This window comes from Lynx canadensis, chromosome B2 (genome assembly GCF_007474595.2).
Source record: "Lynx canadensis isolate LIC74 chromosome B2, mLynCan4.pri.v2, whole genome shotgun sequence".
Classification (NCBI taxonomy): Eukaryota; Metazoa; Chordata; class Mammalia; order Carnivora; family Felidae; genus Lynx; species Lynx canadensis.
Window position 1 is genome coordinate 75615421 of NC_044307.1, and position 17621 is coordinate 75633041.

General features: G+C 36.4%; 1 protein-coding gene across 4 annotated transcripts in view; it reads right to left on the reverse strand.

The window, feature by feature from the left end:
• The window catches only part of SNAP91 (synaptosome associated protein 91), a 147543-nt gene that overhangs the window by 10258 nt on the left and 119664 nt on the right, over nucleotides 1-17621 (reverse strand). For 3 of the 4 annotated variants that reach the window (XM_030315913.1, XM_030315914.1, XM_030315915.1), the window contains exons 23-26: nucleotides 16644-16778; nucleotides 14841-14990; nucleotides 11020-11050; nucleotides 9944-10055 (exon numbers count right to left, since the gene is read on the reverse strand). In XM_030315913.1, coding sequence (XP_030171773.1) covers nucleotides 9944-10055; nucleotides 11020-11050; nucleotides 14841-14990; nucleotides 16644-16778 — 428 coding nt within the window. The remainder of the gene's footprint in view (nucleotides 1-9943; nucleotides 10056-11019; nucleotides 11051-14840; nucleotides 14991-16643; nucleotides 16779-17621) is intronic. The other variant, XM_030315917.1, reaches the window with a different exon arrangement.

The following is a 17621-nucleotide window of genomic DNA, read 5'->3' on the forward strand; positions in this document are numbered from 1 at the left end:
AAAGTACTTATTCAAGAAAATCAGCTGGATCTTGGCAAGAATAGTGAGCTCTGTGGCATCCTAACTTACCCAAGTTTCACCCACTGTTCTTTAGCATAGCTGTAGTCTTGAAAATAACAGCTTATGTCTTCAGTAATAGTACCAGGGGGAGTAAAATATATTTATTTATTTATTTTGTCTGGTCTGTGTGGCTCCCTGGAAAGACTGGCTCAAAAGGCTTGTCTTTGTCTCACCAAACAGGGAATGCACCTAGTGCTAAAGTTGTTAAGCACTTTTGGGGGAAGCCATTTGTGGAAGCCATTTACAGGCAAATGTTTTAGTTGTTGCCGTCTGAGGCAATGGATAACAGGGCAAAAACAGTAGACTAAACAAAAACCTTGGGAGGAAAGGCTGGAGAAGGAGATGTGGGGATTAAAGGTTTAAAAATCTCAGACATACTCCTGGGAATTTGGAAGACCATGCACACGCCCAGGGCTGTGTGCAGGGTCAGGGAAGACAGGAGAGGGCCCCCAGCTGACCCTGAGGCTTTGCGCAAGCTGTAAGTGATTGCTAAGGCAGGGTTGCAAACTGCCTGGTTGACTCTGAAGACCTGCCCCAGCACACACTCAGAGATCCTCTACAAAGACTGGGAGATATTCTGGTTCAAGGAATTTAAGTAATCTCTGCCTAATCATTAGCTCATCACTTAGCTAAAGGAGCAGAGACTTCAACGGCCACACATAACAAAGAACAGAGACTACAGAATTAGTTCAGAATGGTCACTAAACAATCAAAACAAACAAATAAACAATTACAAAGAGTAGCCACAACAAACCCTTAGGTAACAGATAGAATTTGATTTCTAGAGTAGACACATTATAATATTCAAAATGTCTAGGTTTCAACAAAAAAATTCTGAGACATACAAAGAAATAAGAGCATATAGCTCATATGCAGGAGAAAGATCTCAACTCAATAACCTAAACTTCCACACTGAGAAGCTAGGAAAAAGGAAACAAACTAAACCCAAAGAAAGCAGAGAAAGGAAATGATAAACACAAGAGTAGAGACAAACTACAAAAACAGATTGAAGAAGTCATAAAAGAAATCTAAATAAATTTATAACAAATAAAGAGACTATAGCAGTAATCAAAAAACTTCCATCAGTAATCAAAAAAGTCCTGAACCATATGATAATTTCAATAGCAGTAGAAAAAGCTTTTGACAAAATACAATATCTATTGATGATCAAAACTCTCAACAAAGTAAACTGAGAGAGAATATACCTCAACATAATAAAGGCCATATATGAAAAACCCACAGCTAACATCATACTCAATGGTGAAAAACTGAAAGCTTTTCCTTTAAGATAGGGAACAATACAAAAATGTCCACTCTGATCACTTTTATTGAACATAGCACTGAACGTCCCAGCTGTAGCAATCAGACTAGAAAAAGAAATAAAAGGCATCCATATTGGTAAGGGAGAAGGAAAACTCTCGCTATTTGCAGACGATATGATACTATATGTAGAAAACCCTAAAGACCCCACCAAAACACCATTAGAACTGATAAATGAATGCAGTAAAATCGCAGGATATGAACTCAATATAAGAAATATTATGCTTCTCTACACTAGTAACAAAGCAGCAGAAAGAGAAATTAAGAAAACAACTGCACCAGAAAGATTCAAATGCCTAGGAATAAACTGAATCAAGGAAGTGAAAGATCTATACCCTGAACACAAGAAGACATTGATGAAAGAAACTGAAGATGACACAAACTCATGGAAAGATATACCTTGCTCATGGACTGGAAGAATTAATACTGTTAAAAAGCCCATATTACTCAAAGCCATCAACAGATCCAATGTAATTCCTATCAAAAAACTAATAGCATTTTTCACAGAACTAGAACTAATCCTAAAATTTGTATGGACTACAAAACACCTCAAATAGGCAATGCAATCTTGAGAAAGAAGAACAAAGCTGGAAGTATCATAATACCAGATTTCAAGTTATACTACAAAGCGATAGTAATCAAAACAGTATGATACCGACACAAAAACAGATACTTAGATCAAGGGAACAGAAAAGAGAGCCAAGAAATAAGCCATGCTTATTTGGTCAATTATGGAGGCAAGGAAAAAAATGGAGGAAAAGACAGTCTTTTTAATAGACAGTGTCGGGAAAAATGGACAGGGACATGCAAAAGAATGAAACTGGACTACTTTCCTATATCATACACAAAAATAAACTCAAGTGGATTAAAGACCTAAATGTAAGACCTGAGACCATAAAGCCTCCTAAAAGAAAACAGGCAGTAATCTCCTGGATATCGGCCTTAGCAACATATGTATGGATATGTCTCCTCAGGCAAGAGAAACAAAAGCAAAAATAAGCCTGAGACTACACCAAATAAAAAGGTTTTACATAGCAAAGGGAACCAAATCAAAATCAACAAAACAAAAAGGCAACCTAGTGAATGGGAATAGATAATTGCAAATAATAGATCTGATAAGGGGTTAATATCCAAAGTATATAAAGAATTTACACAACTCAACACCACAAAGCTAAACAATCTGATTACAAAATAGGCAGAGGACCTGAACAGGCATTTTTCCAAAGAAGACCTACAGATGGTGAACAGACATATGAAAAGATGCTCATCATCACTTATCCTCAGGAAAATGCAAATGAAAACCACAATGAGACATCACCTCACACCTGTCAGAATGGTTAATATCAAAAAGACAAAGAGATAACAAGTGTTGGTGAGGATGTGGAGAAAAGGGAACCCTCGTGTGCTGTTGGTGGGAATGTAAATGGGTGCAACCACTGTGGAAAACAGTATGCAGGTTTCTCAAAAAACTTAAAGTAGAAATACCGTATGACCCAGTGATTCCACCACTGAATATTTACCCAAAGAAAATGAAAACACTATTTCAAAAAGATATATGCACCGTTATGTTTACTGTAGCGTTATTTATAATAGCCAAAATATGGACGCAACCTAAGTGTCCATCCAGAGATGAATGGAAAAAGAAGATGTGGTATATATGGACTAGAATATTACTCAGCCATAAAAAAGAATGAGACCTTGTCATTAGTGACCTAGAGGGTATGTGATAAGTGAAATAAGTCAGAGAAAGACAAATATCATATGATTTCACTTAAATGTGTAATGTAAAAACCCAAACAAATGAACAAACAAAAACACGGATTCTTACATATGAAGAACTGGTAGTTGCCAGAGGGGAGGTGGATGGGCAAAAAGATGAAGGGAATTAAAGGGTACACACTTCTAGTTATGAAAAAAGTGCAGCATAGGGAATATAGTCAACAATAAAAAAAACTTATGCCACAGAAAAGCCCAGAACTGGATGGCCTCACTGGTGAATCCTATTAACTATAAAGAAGAATTAATATTAATCCTTCTCAAGCTGTACCAAAAAAAAAAAAAAAAAAAGTTGTGGAATACTTCCTAATTATTGTTTGATGCTAGTATTGCCCTGACACCAAAGACAAACAAGGACATTAGAAGATTATAAATCAATATCCTTTATGAACACTGATGCAGAAATTCTTGACAAAATACGAGCATACTATAAATCCAGTAGATATTAACAGAATTATGTGCCATGACCAAGTGGGATTTATCCTAGAAATGTAAGGTTGGCCCAGTCAATGTAATATGTCATATTGATAGAATATATAAAAAAAAACGTAATCATATAAGTAGATGCAGAAAAAGCATTTGACAACATCCAACATCCTTTCACGACAAAAAACAAAAAAATCCACTCAACACACATAAGATAGGAAATTCCTCAACCTGAATAAGGGCATCTACAAAGAACACATGGCTATCATCATACTTAATGCTGAATGACTGAAAGCTTTCTCCTTAGAATAAAGACAAAGGTACACTGGAAGTTCTAGTTGTGGCAATCAGGTAAGAAAGAAAGAAAAAGCATCCAGAAAGAAAAAAAGAAATTAAACAATCTCTATTTGTAGATGACATCACCTTATATATACAAATGCCTAAGGAATCAATATACCAAAAAACCCATTAGAACTAATAGACAAATTCAGCAAAGTTGTAGGATACAACATCAATATGCAAAAATCAGTGTAGTGTTCACTGTATGCTAGCAGTGGACAATAAAAAAATATAATTAAAAGGACAATTTGTTTACAATAGCATTAAAAACAATAAAATACTTAGAATAAAATTAAGAAAAGAAGTACAAGACTTGGGGCATCTGGCTGGCTTAGTGAGAAGAGTGTGCAACTCTTGATGTTGGGGTCATGGGTTGGAGTCCCACATTGAGCAAAGAGATCACTAAAAAGAGAAACTTAAACAAAGGACAAGACTTGTTGAAACTTTGTTAAACAACTTGTTAAAACACTGTTGAAATAAAAAACTTAGATAAAGAGAAAGATATCCTGTGTCCAAGGATTAGAAGACGTAATATTGAGATAGCAATATTTCTCAATTGCTTTATACATTTAGTGTAATCCCTATCAAAATTTCAACTGCTTCTTTTGGAAAAATGGACAATCTGAACCTAAAATTTTTGTGGGAATGCAAGAGATCCAGAATAGCCAAACAGTCTTGAAAAAGAAGAACAAATTTGGAGGACTCACACTTCCTGGTTTTAAAATTTAATTCAAAGCTACATCAAAACAGTGATGGTACTGGCAGAAGGACAGACATATAAATCAATACAACAGAATAAAGATTCTGGAAATAAACCCAGACATCTATGGTCAACTGATTTTTGCCAAGGATGGCAAGGCCAATAAATGAAGAAGAGTCTTTTCAATAAATGGTTTTGGGAAAACTGTATTTCCACATGCAAAATAATGAATTTGGACCCCTGTGCCATACCATATATGAAAATGAGTCTAAAATAGGTAAAAGGGCTAATGTAAGAGAGAAAAGTATACAAACTGTTGGCAAGAAACAAAAGTGTAAATCTTCAAGATCTTGGATTAGGCAACTGTTTCTCAAATATGACACCAAGAGCACAAGCAACAAAAATAAATAAATTGAAGTTTATCAGAATTAAAATCTTTGAGGGCACCTGGATGGCTTAGTTGGTTAAGCATCCAACTTCAGCTCAGGTCACGATTGAGTTCGAGTCCCATGTTGGGCTCTGTGCTGTCAGTGCAGAGCCTGCCTGGGATTCACCTGTCTCCCTCTCTCTCTGTCCCTGCCCAGCTCTCTCTTTCAAAATAAATAAATAAACTTAAAAAATTCAAATCTTTTGTGCATTAAAGGACAGATACTCTCAAGAAAATAAAAAGGCAACTCACAGAATGGGAGAAAATATTGGCAAATCATATACAGTATTTAATAAGTATCTAGTATCCAGAATACATAAAGATTTCTTAGAACTCAATAATAAAAAGACAGCCCAATCATAAAATGGGCAAAGGATATGAAGATATTTCTCAAACAAACAAAAAACCAAACAAACTAATGGCCAAGAAGCACATAAAAAAAGCTCAACCTCATTTATCATTAGGGAAATCTGTATCAAAACCACAACTGAGACCCTACGTATTGCTGGTGGGGATGTAAGATGACGTGGCTGCTGTGGAAAAGTTTGGCAGTTCTTCAAAAGGCTCAGTGGAGAGTTACACATGACCTAGCAATTCCATTCGTAGGTATACACCCAAGAGAACTGAGGACATATATTCACACAAAAACTTCTTTACAAATTACAGAAGTATTTTTCATAACAGCCAAAAAGTAGAAATGACACAAACGCCCATCAGTTGAAGAAGGTGGTATATCCAAATTCAGCCATAAGAAATGAGGTACTGATATGTGCTACAACATGGATGAACCCTGAAAATGTCATGCTAAGTAAAAGAAGCCAGGCACCAAATGCTCCATATTATAGGAGTCTGATGATATGGAATACCCAGAATAGACAAACCTATAGAGTAAATTATTAGATGCCAGGGGATAGGGAGAGGTGGGAATTCAAAGGGATTGTGTTTCTTTTTGGGGTGATGGAGCTATTCTGGAGTTAGACAATAGTGACAGTTTTAAAACACTGTAAATATACTGAAAATCACTGAATATATACTGAATGAATATTCACTTTAAAGTTGTGAACATGGAGAATTTAATGTTTATGTAAATTTTATCAAAAAATTTAAAAACAAAACAGGTATTATACTTCAGATTCACTCCTTACTCATCATTTCAACAGGTTAGGTAATAGGCTGTTCAGAATCATATCATTTATCAGGATTGAATTATACAATGATAACTGTATTATTTACCAGAATTGTTATCATTAGAACTTCGGGCTATGGAAAAAAAAAGATTTTTGTTAGTTATCAAAATAAAATGAACTTGTGGAAATTGCTGACCAAATAAATAGGTCAAATAATTTAAATATAGTCTAAGTTTTCCATTTTGCTTGAACAGATTAACCCTTAATAATTTACTCCCCAAATATTATTTGTCCTAAGGTTCTTTTTTTTTTTTTTCAACGTTTATTTATTTTTGGGACAGAGAGAGACAGAGCATGAATGGGGGAGGGGCAGAGAGAGAGGGAGACACAGAATCGGAAACAGGCTCCAGGCTCTGAGCCATCAGCCCAGAGCCGGACGCGGGGCTCGAACTCACGGACCGCGAGATCGTGACCTGGCTGAAGTCGGACGCTTAACCGACTGCGCCACCCAGGCGCCCCATGGTTCTTTTTTATTTATTATTATTGTTTTCTTTTCAACATTTTACCGAATGCTTCATATGTAGGCACACGAAAGTTAGTTGTTTTTAGGGAAAGAAATGTGGATTCTGTGGCCTCCTGCCAAATGCGTATGTTTCTGAACTGCAAGAATCTTCCCAGTTTGTAGGATGGAAACTTAAGCGAGTATTGGACAACAGGAAAAAGTAATCCTGGAAGCACAGGGCTCTTGATGGCCATGACGACAGAGCCCTGCCAGCAGACATGTTCAAAGTATTCAAGTCCTGTTAAGATTTTTAGATCTAACTTGAGTTCTATGATCTGAAAAATTCTACAGCTGTACCTCCAAGCAGCAGTTGAGGGAAATCTGAAACAAACTGGGAAGGTAACCTTAGCTCTTGTCTATCAATAGAAACTTTAGAAGGCAGCAGAAGGATGCTCACCCTCACACCTGCTCTTTCATTTCCTACTCAAAAGGAGAGGCCTGCAGATTACCAGAGGACACGGAAACACTGCTTTGCTGCTTCTGAGGCAGAAGTTTTATTTCAGTTGTCTCTCTTCTTTTGCTTGAATATGCTTAAAAAAAGAGACTCAGACATATTTTAAGGAATAGGGAAGCGGAAGCAGCATTTTATGAAAGAACGGGGTGGAGAGAAGAAGCCAGAGGCCTTCTTATGTAATTAAGCCAGAATAATTTCTTAAGTCAAAGCAAAGCCAGAGCTTTGTTATAGAAGAGCTTTGCAGTAAATGGGTAAATGGCAGTAAATTTATACAGACAACATATAAGACTTAGAGTTAATGAAGATAAAATAACTCTGCATTTGACCGCCTTTATATTGTTGTCTAAAAAGTCAAGGAAAATAAAAAAACAGAAAGAAACAGAACAACATGTGACTCTGCCTTCCTGATAAATTATTTCTGTTGGTCTAGTTTCTCTTTCCACAGCTGTTGTGGATACTTTATGCTAAAGTGTACTGTCTTTTACTTCCTGGAGTTTAATTACTAACAACTTAACATCTTCTGCTTCATAAATAAAAATAAGGAGTTTGGAGTTAAAAAAAAAAAAAAAAGAGAATATCAATCTCATTCTCAGTGATGGTGCCTGCTAATCAGATAATGAGTAGCCTTGTTGTCCTGAAGAAGCAGACGAGCTGTAAATTAAGTATCTGATGAATCTGTAACCTTGTATGGTGAAAATCTTGATCTCAGGAGAGGTGCTGACCAAGGAAGGTCTCCAACTTAATACTATTACTAAAGTAGTTCTCCCTCCTTCTGCTTCTTGGTTAAATGGCCTCATTGTTTAGTGACCGCCCCATTAAGAAACCCGGGCAACCACTGTCTTGTAGCTTCATTCACAGTGATCCCCTGTGTGGATTCTACCTGAGATTTTCTTCCTTGTCTTCCTTTCCACCCTCACCTGTGGTTCTCAACCACTTTTTTGTTTATTCTTTTTTTAAGCCTACAGCTTATCTGCCAGATACCCAAGCTTTCCTCCAGTCTATCTTTAAACTCTGTTATCACTGTAACTGTTCTGAAATTAACCTGTTAAAAAAACAATGAAAAGTTTAAGCCTGCTGGAAAGGGCAATACACTAAAGTATAAACTTCTCAGAACAACACATGAGGTCTCTTTAGACCTCTTTTAGAGAGAATAAGAAAATTAGTTTCTTTAATTTGGTAATGATAATATAAATTGTGAAATTTAATGTCAATATGTGGTATTCATTGATGAGATAACAAAAGGCAAGCTGAGGGCAAAAATCTCCCCAAGGTGGGAGAGGGACATATTTAACATTTTTCAGGCACTCAAGACTGCCCAGGAACAAAGGAAGGAAAAAGCCAATGGTTAACTGCTAAAGATCACAGTCATGGAGGACATGAAACTTCATCAGTTTGTCACTGTCTTAATGACTTACAAGAAAAGCACAATCTTGAGAATAGTCAGACCTCCAGAAACCTATAGACTCAATTTCCTGGAGCCCTAATGTCACCTTCCCTTCCGTAAGACAGAAAACCCTATTATAATCAGTCACTCCTCACACTTACAATGCGGCTTTTTCTGCCCATGGGTCCTATCTCTGTACTTCAATAAACAACTTTTTTGCACCGTAAAATATCTCAAAAATTCTTTCTTGACCATTGGGCTCGGTGATCCCGCATCAGTATAAATTGTAGTTTGATTAATAGTATTAGTATTGTTTAGTGGTAAATTTTAGTTCAAATGGCCCTTTTCAGATTGGTTTACACTTATTTATAAAATTATAATAAAACTTTATATATAAAACCATTACTCTTTATCAAATTATTCAATAGAAAACATGTTTTAAATTCTATAATTCAGGTATTGAAATTAATTTATGGAGCATGATTAATTTTAATAAAGTCTACCTAAAATGTTTATATTCTAATTTATACTAATTCACTTCTATGCATGTTTGGCTGGGGTTGGTGGGTGATGGTTAGGAATTAATTCAGGCAACAAGGAAAGGTTTGCATCAAGAAAGCCTTAGTAAAGAGTGACTTAGGTGAAGGTAGTAAGCAAAGCTGAAAAATTACAACTGAGCTTGGGAAACAGTGACTAGCCCAGGTTAGCCAAAAATGGAGCATATAAAGGAAAACAGTAAATTTTGCTGCCTTAGGAAACATCCTTTTTGTGGTAACAAATCTCACAAAGTGATAGTCTTTACTTCCAGTGATACACTCTTTCCCAGAGTGAATGATTGGTATTAATAGAAATTTAATACACAAACATGAAATCTATTTAAATTTTATAGAAAAGATGGCGTTAGTATTTCAGTTTAAAAAGTGGTAAGCAGAATTAATAGAGTTTTAAAATCAAAGTCCATTTACACAACAGAAAACTGCCCAATCTTTCTGGTAAGAAAAAAAAAGTTTTCGTTACTTCTTAAGACAATTAGGCGACTTGGGCAAGAAATGGGAGCAAAATATGGATAATTACCAGTGATACTGAATTATTTTGAAAAGTTATTTCCATAACTGTACAAATATAGAAGTAATATCTAAAGAAGCATAAATACTATTTTGAAATAATGAAAATTAAAAAATGGGCCACAATCTATTAATAGAAAGTCAATGAAATTTGCATTTTGGTAAATATCGCATCCTGCTTATGTGCCCTCAATGTGGATGAAAAAGTACAATGTCAGTAGCAAACCTAAACAAAGTGCACTCTGTCCCATGCTTGGAAACTGGCAAATTGTCAGCACTGCCCTGGGCCCTGGTGGCTACGTACCAAAGGTGCACTTGGTGGAACACCTGCTGACCAGGTTGCAGGGGCGACTTTGGGCTGCCAGTTGGCTCCACCCGTCAACTTTTTCTCTCCAGCATTCCACTGAAGGTCGCCCCTAAAATCAAGCATGCAAAAAACAAACACATGTATTAAAAACACACTACTCAGAAAACAATGTGTGTGGCTCCTTAGATACTTTTATTTGGGATTAGATGTAGTCTGTTTAAGGCAAGTGGTAATAAAAAGAACAAATTAAACTTATAGAGGAGTCTTACTGTATTGTATCTAAGACAGTATAAAAAAGCATTTGATAAAAAATCATTTAGAGTTTGGATCTCAATATTTATTGAGCCTGTATAGATGCCAGGCACTGTTGTAAGCACTTGGGATTATTAGTGAAGAAAACGAAGATCCTGATCCTGGAGGAACATGCATTCTTCCAATAGAAGAATGTGCCACAAAATTCAACCAAATTCCTCACTGGTTACAAAAACTTCCAAATATCATAAATACTCTATACTTTATCAAATATCTGTAGTTTGTTTCATCCATCATGGCACTTCTTCTAGATGTGGGAGGGTTCATCAGAAGGTTTCACACAACTGCATCATGACTACAACCTGCCTTACAGTGACTGTCAGATATATCTACTGTAAAATGCATCCCAATTTCAAAGGTACTGAAATGTGCATCTGAAGAGAGGGTACATCGTTGACCATTCTTTCTATCCTTCCTTAAAATTGATCCTCCATGACAGACTTTTAAAAACCAATGTTAGCTAGGAATAGTGTTCTAGAATTTAAAGCTATTAAAGCATTCAAACCATAATTCTGAAGTATTTCTAGCTATAATTTAGTGACAATCTTGGAGACCAAAATAGATTGTTCCTTTTCCTTGCAGAGCCAACAGTTTGGAGGTTCCAGTAGAATAATAACAAAAACAAAAGTCCAGAATGCAATAAAAACCAATTTTGAAATTACTGAGCTCGAGAATGAGTTATTACCCCAATGCATTTAATCGTCTCAAATAAATGTAAATACACTGCCACAAGAAAACCAGATAATTTCAAAAACACTTACTTTTTCGATGTGGTACCAGAAATTCCAAGATCTATAAAAGGATAAAAGAAAAAAGAACTTAAACCTCTATACTCAGCTTAAATGATATGACATTTAAAAGATCAAAGAGAGTTCTAGAAAAAGTCCACATTTTGCCTAAGAATGACTGTATTCAATTTTACAAAGGAGAAACTATGTTAGGAAACATGTTCAGAAATCTAACATTTTCTTTTACTTCACATTATACTTAAGGATCACATTTTAATGTCAGCTGGTATCTAGGAAAGAGTAAACACAGCATGCTTGAGACTGTTCTCTTAGAAAGGCCTATGTGGCTGGCATCTAGGAACCCAGCTTAGTAAACTGTTCTCCATGCTGCGGTAATACTTTTCCTAATGATAAGGGTGGCTACTGTGTCTAAACTGTTTGTATAAACAATGTGGTTTATGCTGAACACCTGCTTTCCTTCTTTCTGCGAGACTGAAATTTTGGGCTGTGTTAAGCAGAGTGCCTACATGATCAGCATCCGATAAAAGACCTGGGTGTGGAGTCTCTACAGGGCTTCCCTGGGCAGAAATATCACACGTGTTGCTGCATTTTTGTATGCTTTTCCCCTCATGGGAAGGAGAGAGCATAAGGAAGTCGGTATATGGATACTTCCGAACTTGCCTGTGTCTTTTGCCCTAATGATCCAGCTGTGGGTCCTTATTATGCTGCTGTAATAAATCTTAGCTGTGAGTACAACTATGTGCTGCTGAGTCCTCTGAATTCTAGTGGATCTCTGAATGTGAAGGTGGTCTTGGGGACTCCTGACATAATTGGCTTACTCATTCCACTCTAATCTCAATTCACTGATTACTTCAGCAAATATTTATTGAGCCTCCATAGACGCCAGGCACTGTTGTAAGCCCATAGGATACATTAGTAAAGAAAACAAAGATCTTGATCCTAGGGGAATGTGCATTCTAATAGAGTGAGATGGAGAATAAAACAATAAAATAATAAAGTAAATTATGTAGGCTACTACAAGGTGATAGGAAAGCCTACGGAAATAAGCAAAGGAAGAGCAGGGCACAAGGGATCTGGTCAGGTAGAATGAGGGTGATGGGCATTAAACAGGGTGTTCAGGGAAGGCCTCAGGGAGGTGAGATTTGAGCAAAGCTGGGCAGAGATGTATGGGAAGAGCTTCTAGGCTAGTTATATGGTATGCTCTGTAAGGGTAACTGTTTCAGGTCTGGAGAAACTGCCAAACTGCTTTCCACAGTTGCATTTTCACCAGCAACGCTAGAGTTTCAATGTCTCCACATTCTCATCAGCACTGTTTTTTTTTCTTTTGTTTTTGTTTGTTTATTATTATTATTATTTTTAATTATGGCCATCCTAATGGGTGAGAAGTGATATCTCATGTGGTTTAGATACGCATTTCCCAGATGACTGGTGTGGAGCACCTTTTCATGTGCATATTGACCATACATATATCTTCTGTGGAGAAAGACCTATTCAAATCATTTGGCCATTTTAAAATTGGGTTATTTGGGGGCACGTGGGTGGCTCAGTCGGTTTAGCATCCAACTCTTGATTTTGGCTCAGGTCGTGATCTCACGGTTCGTGAGTTTGAGCCCGACATCACATAGGGCTCTGTGCTAACCCTGCAAAGCCTGCTTGGGATTCTCTCCCCCCCTCTCTCTCTGCCCCTACCCACTCACTGTCTCTCTCTCTCAAAATAAATAAACTTAAAAAAAATAAAATTGTGTTATTTGTATTTTCATTATTGAGTTGTAAGAGTTCTTTATTTATTTTGGGTATAAGTTCCTTAGCAGATATATGTTTTACAAATACCTTCTCCCATTCTGTGGGTTATTTTTTTTACTTTCTTGACAGTGTCATTTGTAGCACAAAAGTTTTTAATTTTAACGTAGTTCTATTTATCTATTTTGATCTATCGTTGCTTGTGCTTTTGGTGTCATATCTAAGAACATTATCCAATCCAAGGTCATGAAGATTTGTTTACTAACACATTTTCTTCTAAGAGTTTTATAGTTTTGGCACTTATGATCCATACAGTTCTATGATCCACTGTGAATTAATTATTTTGCAGTAAGCAAGATATCTAACTCCATCCTTCTGCACGTGGATGTCCAGCTATCCTGACACCATTTGTTGGAAAGATAATTCTTTTCCCATTGAACTGTATTGGCAACTTTGGTGATAACCAACTGACCACAGATGTATGCTTATTTCTAGACTGTTATTCTATTCCACTGAGATATATGCTCATCCCTAGGCAATACCACTTCTCTTAATTACTATAGCTTTGTAGTAAGTTTTAAAATCACTAAATGTGAGTCTTCCAAGGTTATTCTTCTTTACTTAGAATGTTTGGCTATTCTGGCTTCCTTGCATTTCCATACAAATTTTAGGTTCAACTCATCAAGCTCTATAAACAAGGAAACTGGAATATTGATAGGGGGTATGTAGATCTTTTTTTTTTTTTTTTCAGTTTTGGAAGATATTTTATTAAAAAATACTTCACTTTTACTTAAAATGAAAATCAGTGGTTTTTTTGGGGAGGTTGTTATATTTCTATACATTTTGATAAATACATGAATTCATGTAATCATTACTATAAACAGGACACAGCAATTTAATTACTCAAAAATATTCTTTCTTGCTACCCTTTGCAATCAAAACTGTACTCTCAGGGGCTGGAGGTATAAATCCTTATTTTTGAAGGAGAATCTGGATCATACATTGCAGTGCCAGTGAAAGCAGTTACGACTGCCAACTGTCCTTCAGTGAGTTGAAATTTTAGTGTAGGAACAAATACTCAAATCATCTCTCCATGGGTGTCCTCAAAGCATTTTCATGGATGCCCACACCAGGGACAATGAATGGGAAAAATATGTCCATTGGATAATACATAGGAAAAAAAAAAAAAGTCTGTATCAAGGATCTGCCAAAGCCTTGAGAAAAGTGAAAGGTATCAGCAGTGTGAACCCATTCACCTTAATAAAGAATCAAATTCAGGGTTAAAAGGAAAGGCAAGTCTTTATACTAGCTGCCCTCATCTCCTAGGACTCTCTCTTTACCCATCTCTAGCCTCTGGTCTCCTTATTATTCCTCAAATATGACAGGCAGTTTTCTGCCCCAATGCCTTTGCACTGGCTATCTTCTCTGCCTGCAAATATTCTCCCTCAGATCCATGTGGTTCATCCCTTTACCTTCAGATCTTTGCTCAAAATATACCTTCTCAGGGAACCCAACTCCCCTCTGCAGTGTTCCCAACTCCTCTTCGCCCGGTCTGTTTCTTCCCCAGAATGCTTATGACCTCACGTACTACAGAACTTACTTATTTCAAACTGTCTCTCCCCTTCCTGAGCACCGTAAGAACAGAAATTTATACCTGTTTTGTTCACTGATTTAGCCTTAGAGCCTGGAAGAGTGCTTGGTAGTCAGTAAATATTTGTTGAATGAGTAACCAAAATTCACATGGATGGTCAATTGTCATTATTTCAGTATTTAAGTTACTCTGTATTCTTATTTCCAAGTGAAATGAAAAATTAAGTACTTAGTATACATAATGTACTTGGTTTGACGCTTGCGTATGCTCTCTATCCCTTTAGTAATTTATACTAAAAACGGCATGGGTGCTGCTTGTGAAACAATGGCACAACAATTGTCTATCCTTCAAGGAACTGTACTGGGTAGAACATTAAGAATTTCTGTCTGCTCCTTGATATACTCACCCGTAAGTGAATCCAGAAACAAATATATACGAAAGGATAGAGAACAAAAATTCACATATGATATAAAACCCAACAACAAACAACTGTATTACTCACTGCCTACTAAGCTGGCAAGAGATGAATCAAGGTCACTCCCAAGGGCTTTGCTTGCTGCCATGGCTGGACTGGGGGGTACCATTGAGATGGGTGCAGGCTGCCCGGCTGGTGCCATGGTTGGCATCAGTAGATCACCTAGACCATCAAACACTAAAAATCAAATAGACCAGAGTCAGAATAATTGAAAAAATAAGGCCATATGCAAACTTAAATGGAAATTGTCTTTTGAAAAACTATAAAACAAGTGAATGTACAATCTTACAAAAGAAGGCATGTAATTCACACTTTTTATGACTGTAACACATAGAAGAACATGTCTACATATGTCTACCCATAAAGTACAGAAATACTAGTAAACATAAATAAAGATGGAAAAAAATCTGTGTAATGTACAGGAAAGAGCACAGATTTTGGGGTTGGAATTAGGCTCAGTTTAGTTGCATGCCTCACTAACTGTGTGAATTTGAGAAAATCACTGTCTGAGCTATAGTTTTCTCCTCTGAAAACTAATGGGAAGAATACTACTACCACATGGTCCTGTTGTCAAGATCAAATTAGATAATATATGTCATGTCTTTATTATAATGCTTGCTCTATATAGGCACTCAATAAGTGGTACTCTTATTAAAAACAATCACTAAAATACTTTTTTATTGAAAATGGTAGTAATTTACAGCAAAGCCTAGATAATGTACTCTCAGATCCTACAATGCTTATTTTGTTTTCCTATAATGCTTATCTTTAAAACAATTCTAAATGAGAAATAAGGCTAGATCTCCTAGTTTCTTACGAAGTTAGTGGTGGAATAAAACCTGATCTAATGTTTAGTACCTAGTAATGAGTATATGACAAACAGTTGACCATATTTTAGAAGTAAAAAATTGTGACCCTCCCCCTCCTCATTATAGTAATCAATTTAGGTTCTAACTTTCAAGGAATGTTTAAGGGAAAAACTATTTTAAACATTAGAAATCATTCTATTATTGATGTTTCCTAATCACTATGTAACCAGTTACCACTTGTTTCATTCCTCGAATACAGAAAGACCATTCAAAATGCAGACTCAAAAGATCTACATAAATTGTTGCTAATATCTTATCCGCGTCAAAATTTTTGTGGGTAGTTTTTGTTAAAGAACTTTGAATATTTACCACAAACACTACCATACGGTAATTCTAAATTGGAAAGGGACAGCATTCAACTAGGCACTGGCAATAGAAGCAACCAAATTGTCAGGCAGGGGATATATTTAGGGTGTTTCTGAAGCACATTTAATTGCCAAAAACTCACCAATTGAAAATTTGTAGTAAGGACCCAGCATGGGAAGAGTAGAATGGAAGAGAATACAAACAAAATGACAGCAGGATGAAAGATTAAAGGCAGGCAAAGAATACTATTTGTGTCTCAACTTCATAAAACCGAGGGCCATGCAAGCTTCAGAGGGTGTAAGCAATAGCAGTTGGGAGTGTCCACACATTCAGATACTGCATAAAATGTTTGTTTTCCCTTAACTGTCTCTAAACCATGTGCACGTAAGCTCATGCAAACAGATGGTGTGTGTGCCGTTAGATCTCTGCTAAAAATTTAAAACAGAAACACAGAAAAGGATTACAGGTTATCCTTAAATCTTCTAAAATGTACTGAAATATTTACTTAAAACACAGAATAAAAGATTTATTAAAGTTTTAAAACCAGGTCGCCACTCAGTATTTGCTTATGAGTTTTCTGATATCACACTAACCTTAGGTGGTATATTTTATAATCAGAACAAACGCAAAGAACGTTTGAAAGTCACTGCCTCACCTGATGGATCAAAGGAGCTGCTGCTAGAAGTTGAAGGCGTTGTTCCAAAAGCTGCTTCGAAATTGGGCTGCAGCAGGTTATTCTGAGCTGGAGTCACCGGTGATGGAGAAGGGGCCATAAAAGAACCCCCAAATCCTGGGGGGAAAAAACAGTTCCAGAAAAATATAAGCAGAAACAACTAAACGTAGGTAAAGGCAAGAAAAACAGAGTCAGGAAGAGTTACAGAAGACTGAGAAGGAATCGAATGCAGGTAGATGAGAAGTCAATGAAACCTGGAAGTTAGTTTTTTAAAAGTTTTTTCACATATTTTGATATCTGTCATGTATTTTTAAATGATTTTTACTGATTTTCTAAAATTCAAGTATAACATTCAGTGTTTTACTAGTGTTTCAGGTATATAATATTGTGAATCAACAATTCTATACATTAGTCAGTGGTCATTGTGATAAGTATTCTCTTTAATCCCTATCAGCTACTTCACCTATCTTCCCCCCACCGCGCCCCCCACCCCCAATCTCCCCTCTGGAAACTGCTGGTTTTGTCATAATACATGAGACATTAATACATGTCATTAATACAATGAGATCTAAGTTAATTAGAAATGAAATAGCACATAAGAATATATCTCAACCCTGGCTGAGAGAACCTGGGGCAACCAAATCTATCATTACAATGGAGCTACACAGAGCTAAGAAGGTCCCAATAGGGTTCAAATGGAGATAATTTCAATACATTAAAATTTTGATTCTTCAAATCACAGTATCAGGGAGCTAGAAAATGCTCAGTTGTACACACTGGCTAAGTATAATAATAAAATATAAATCATAAAAATATTCATGCACTCTGCCACCAAATCCTTCTTAACATCTTTCATACATGTTCTTATCCCATTGCTGCTACTGCTAAGTGTGGGCTTCCCTCACTCAGCTCTCAGGATTCATCAATAGCCATCCAGAGGGGCTTCCTGCCTCTAGTCTG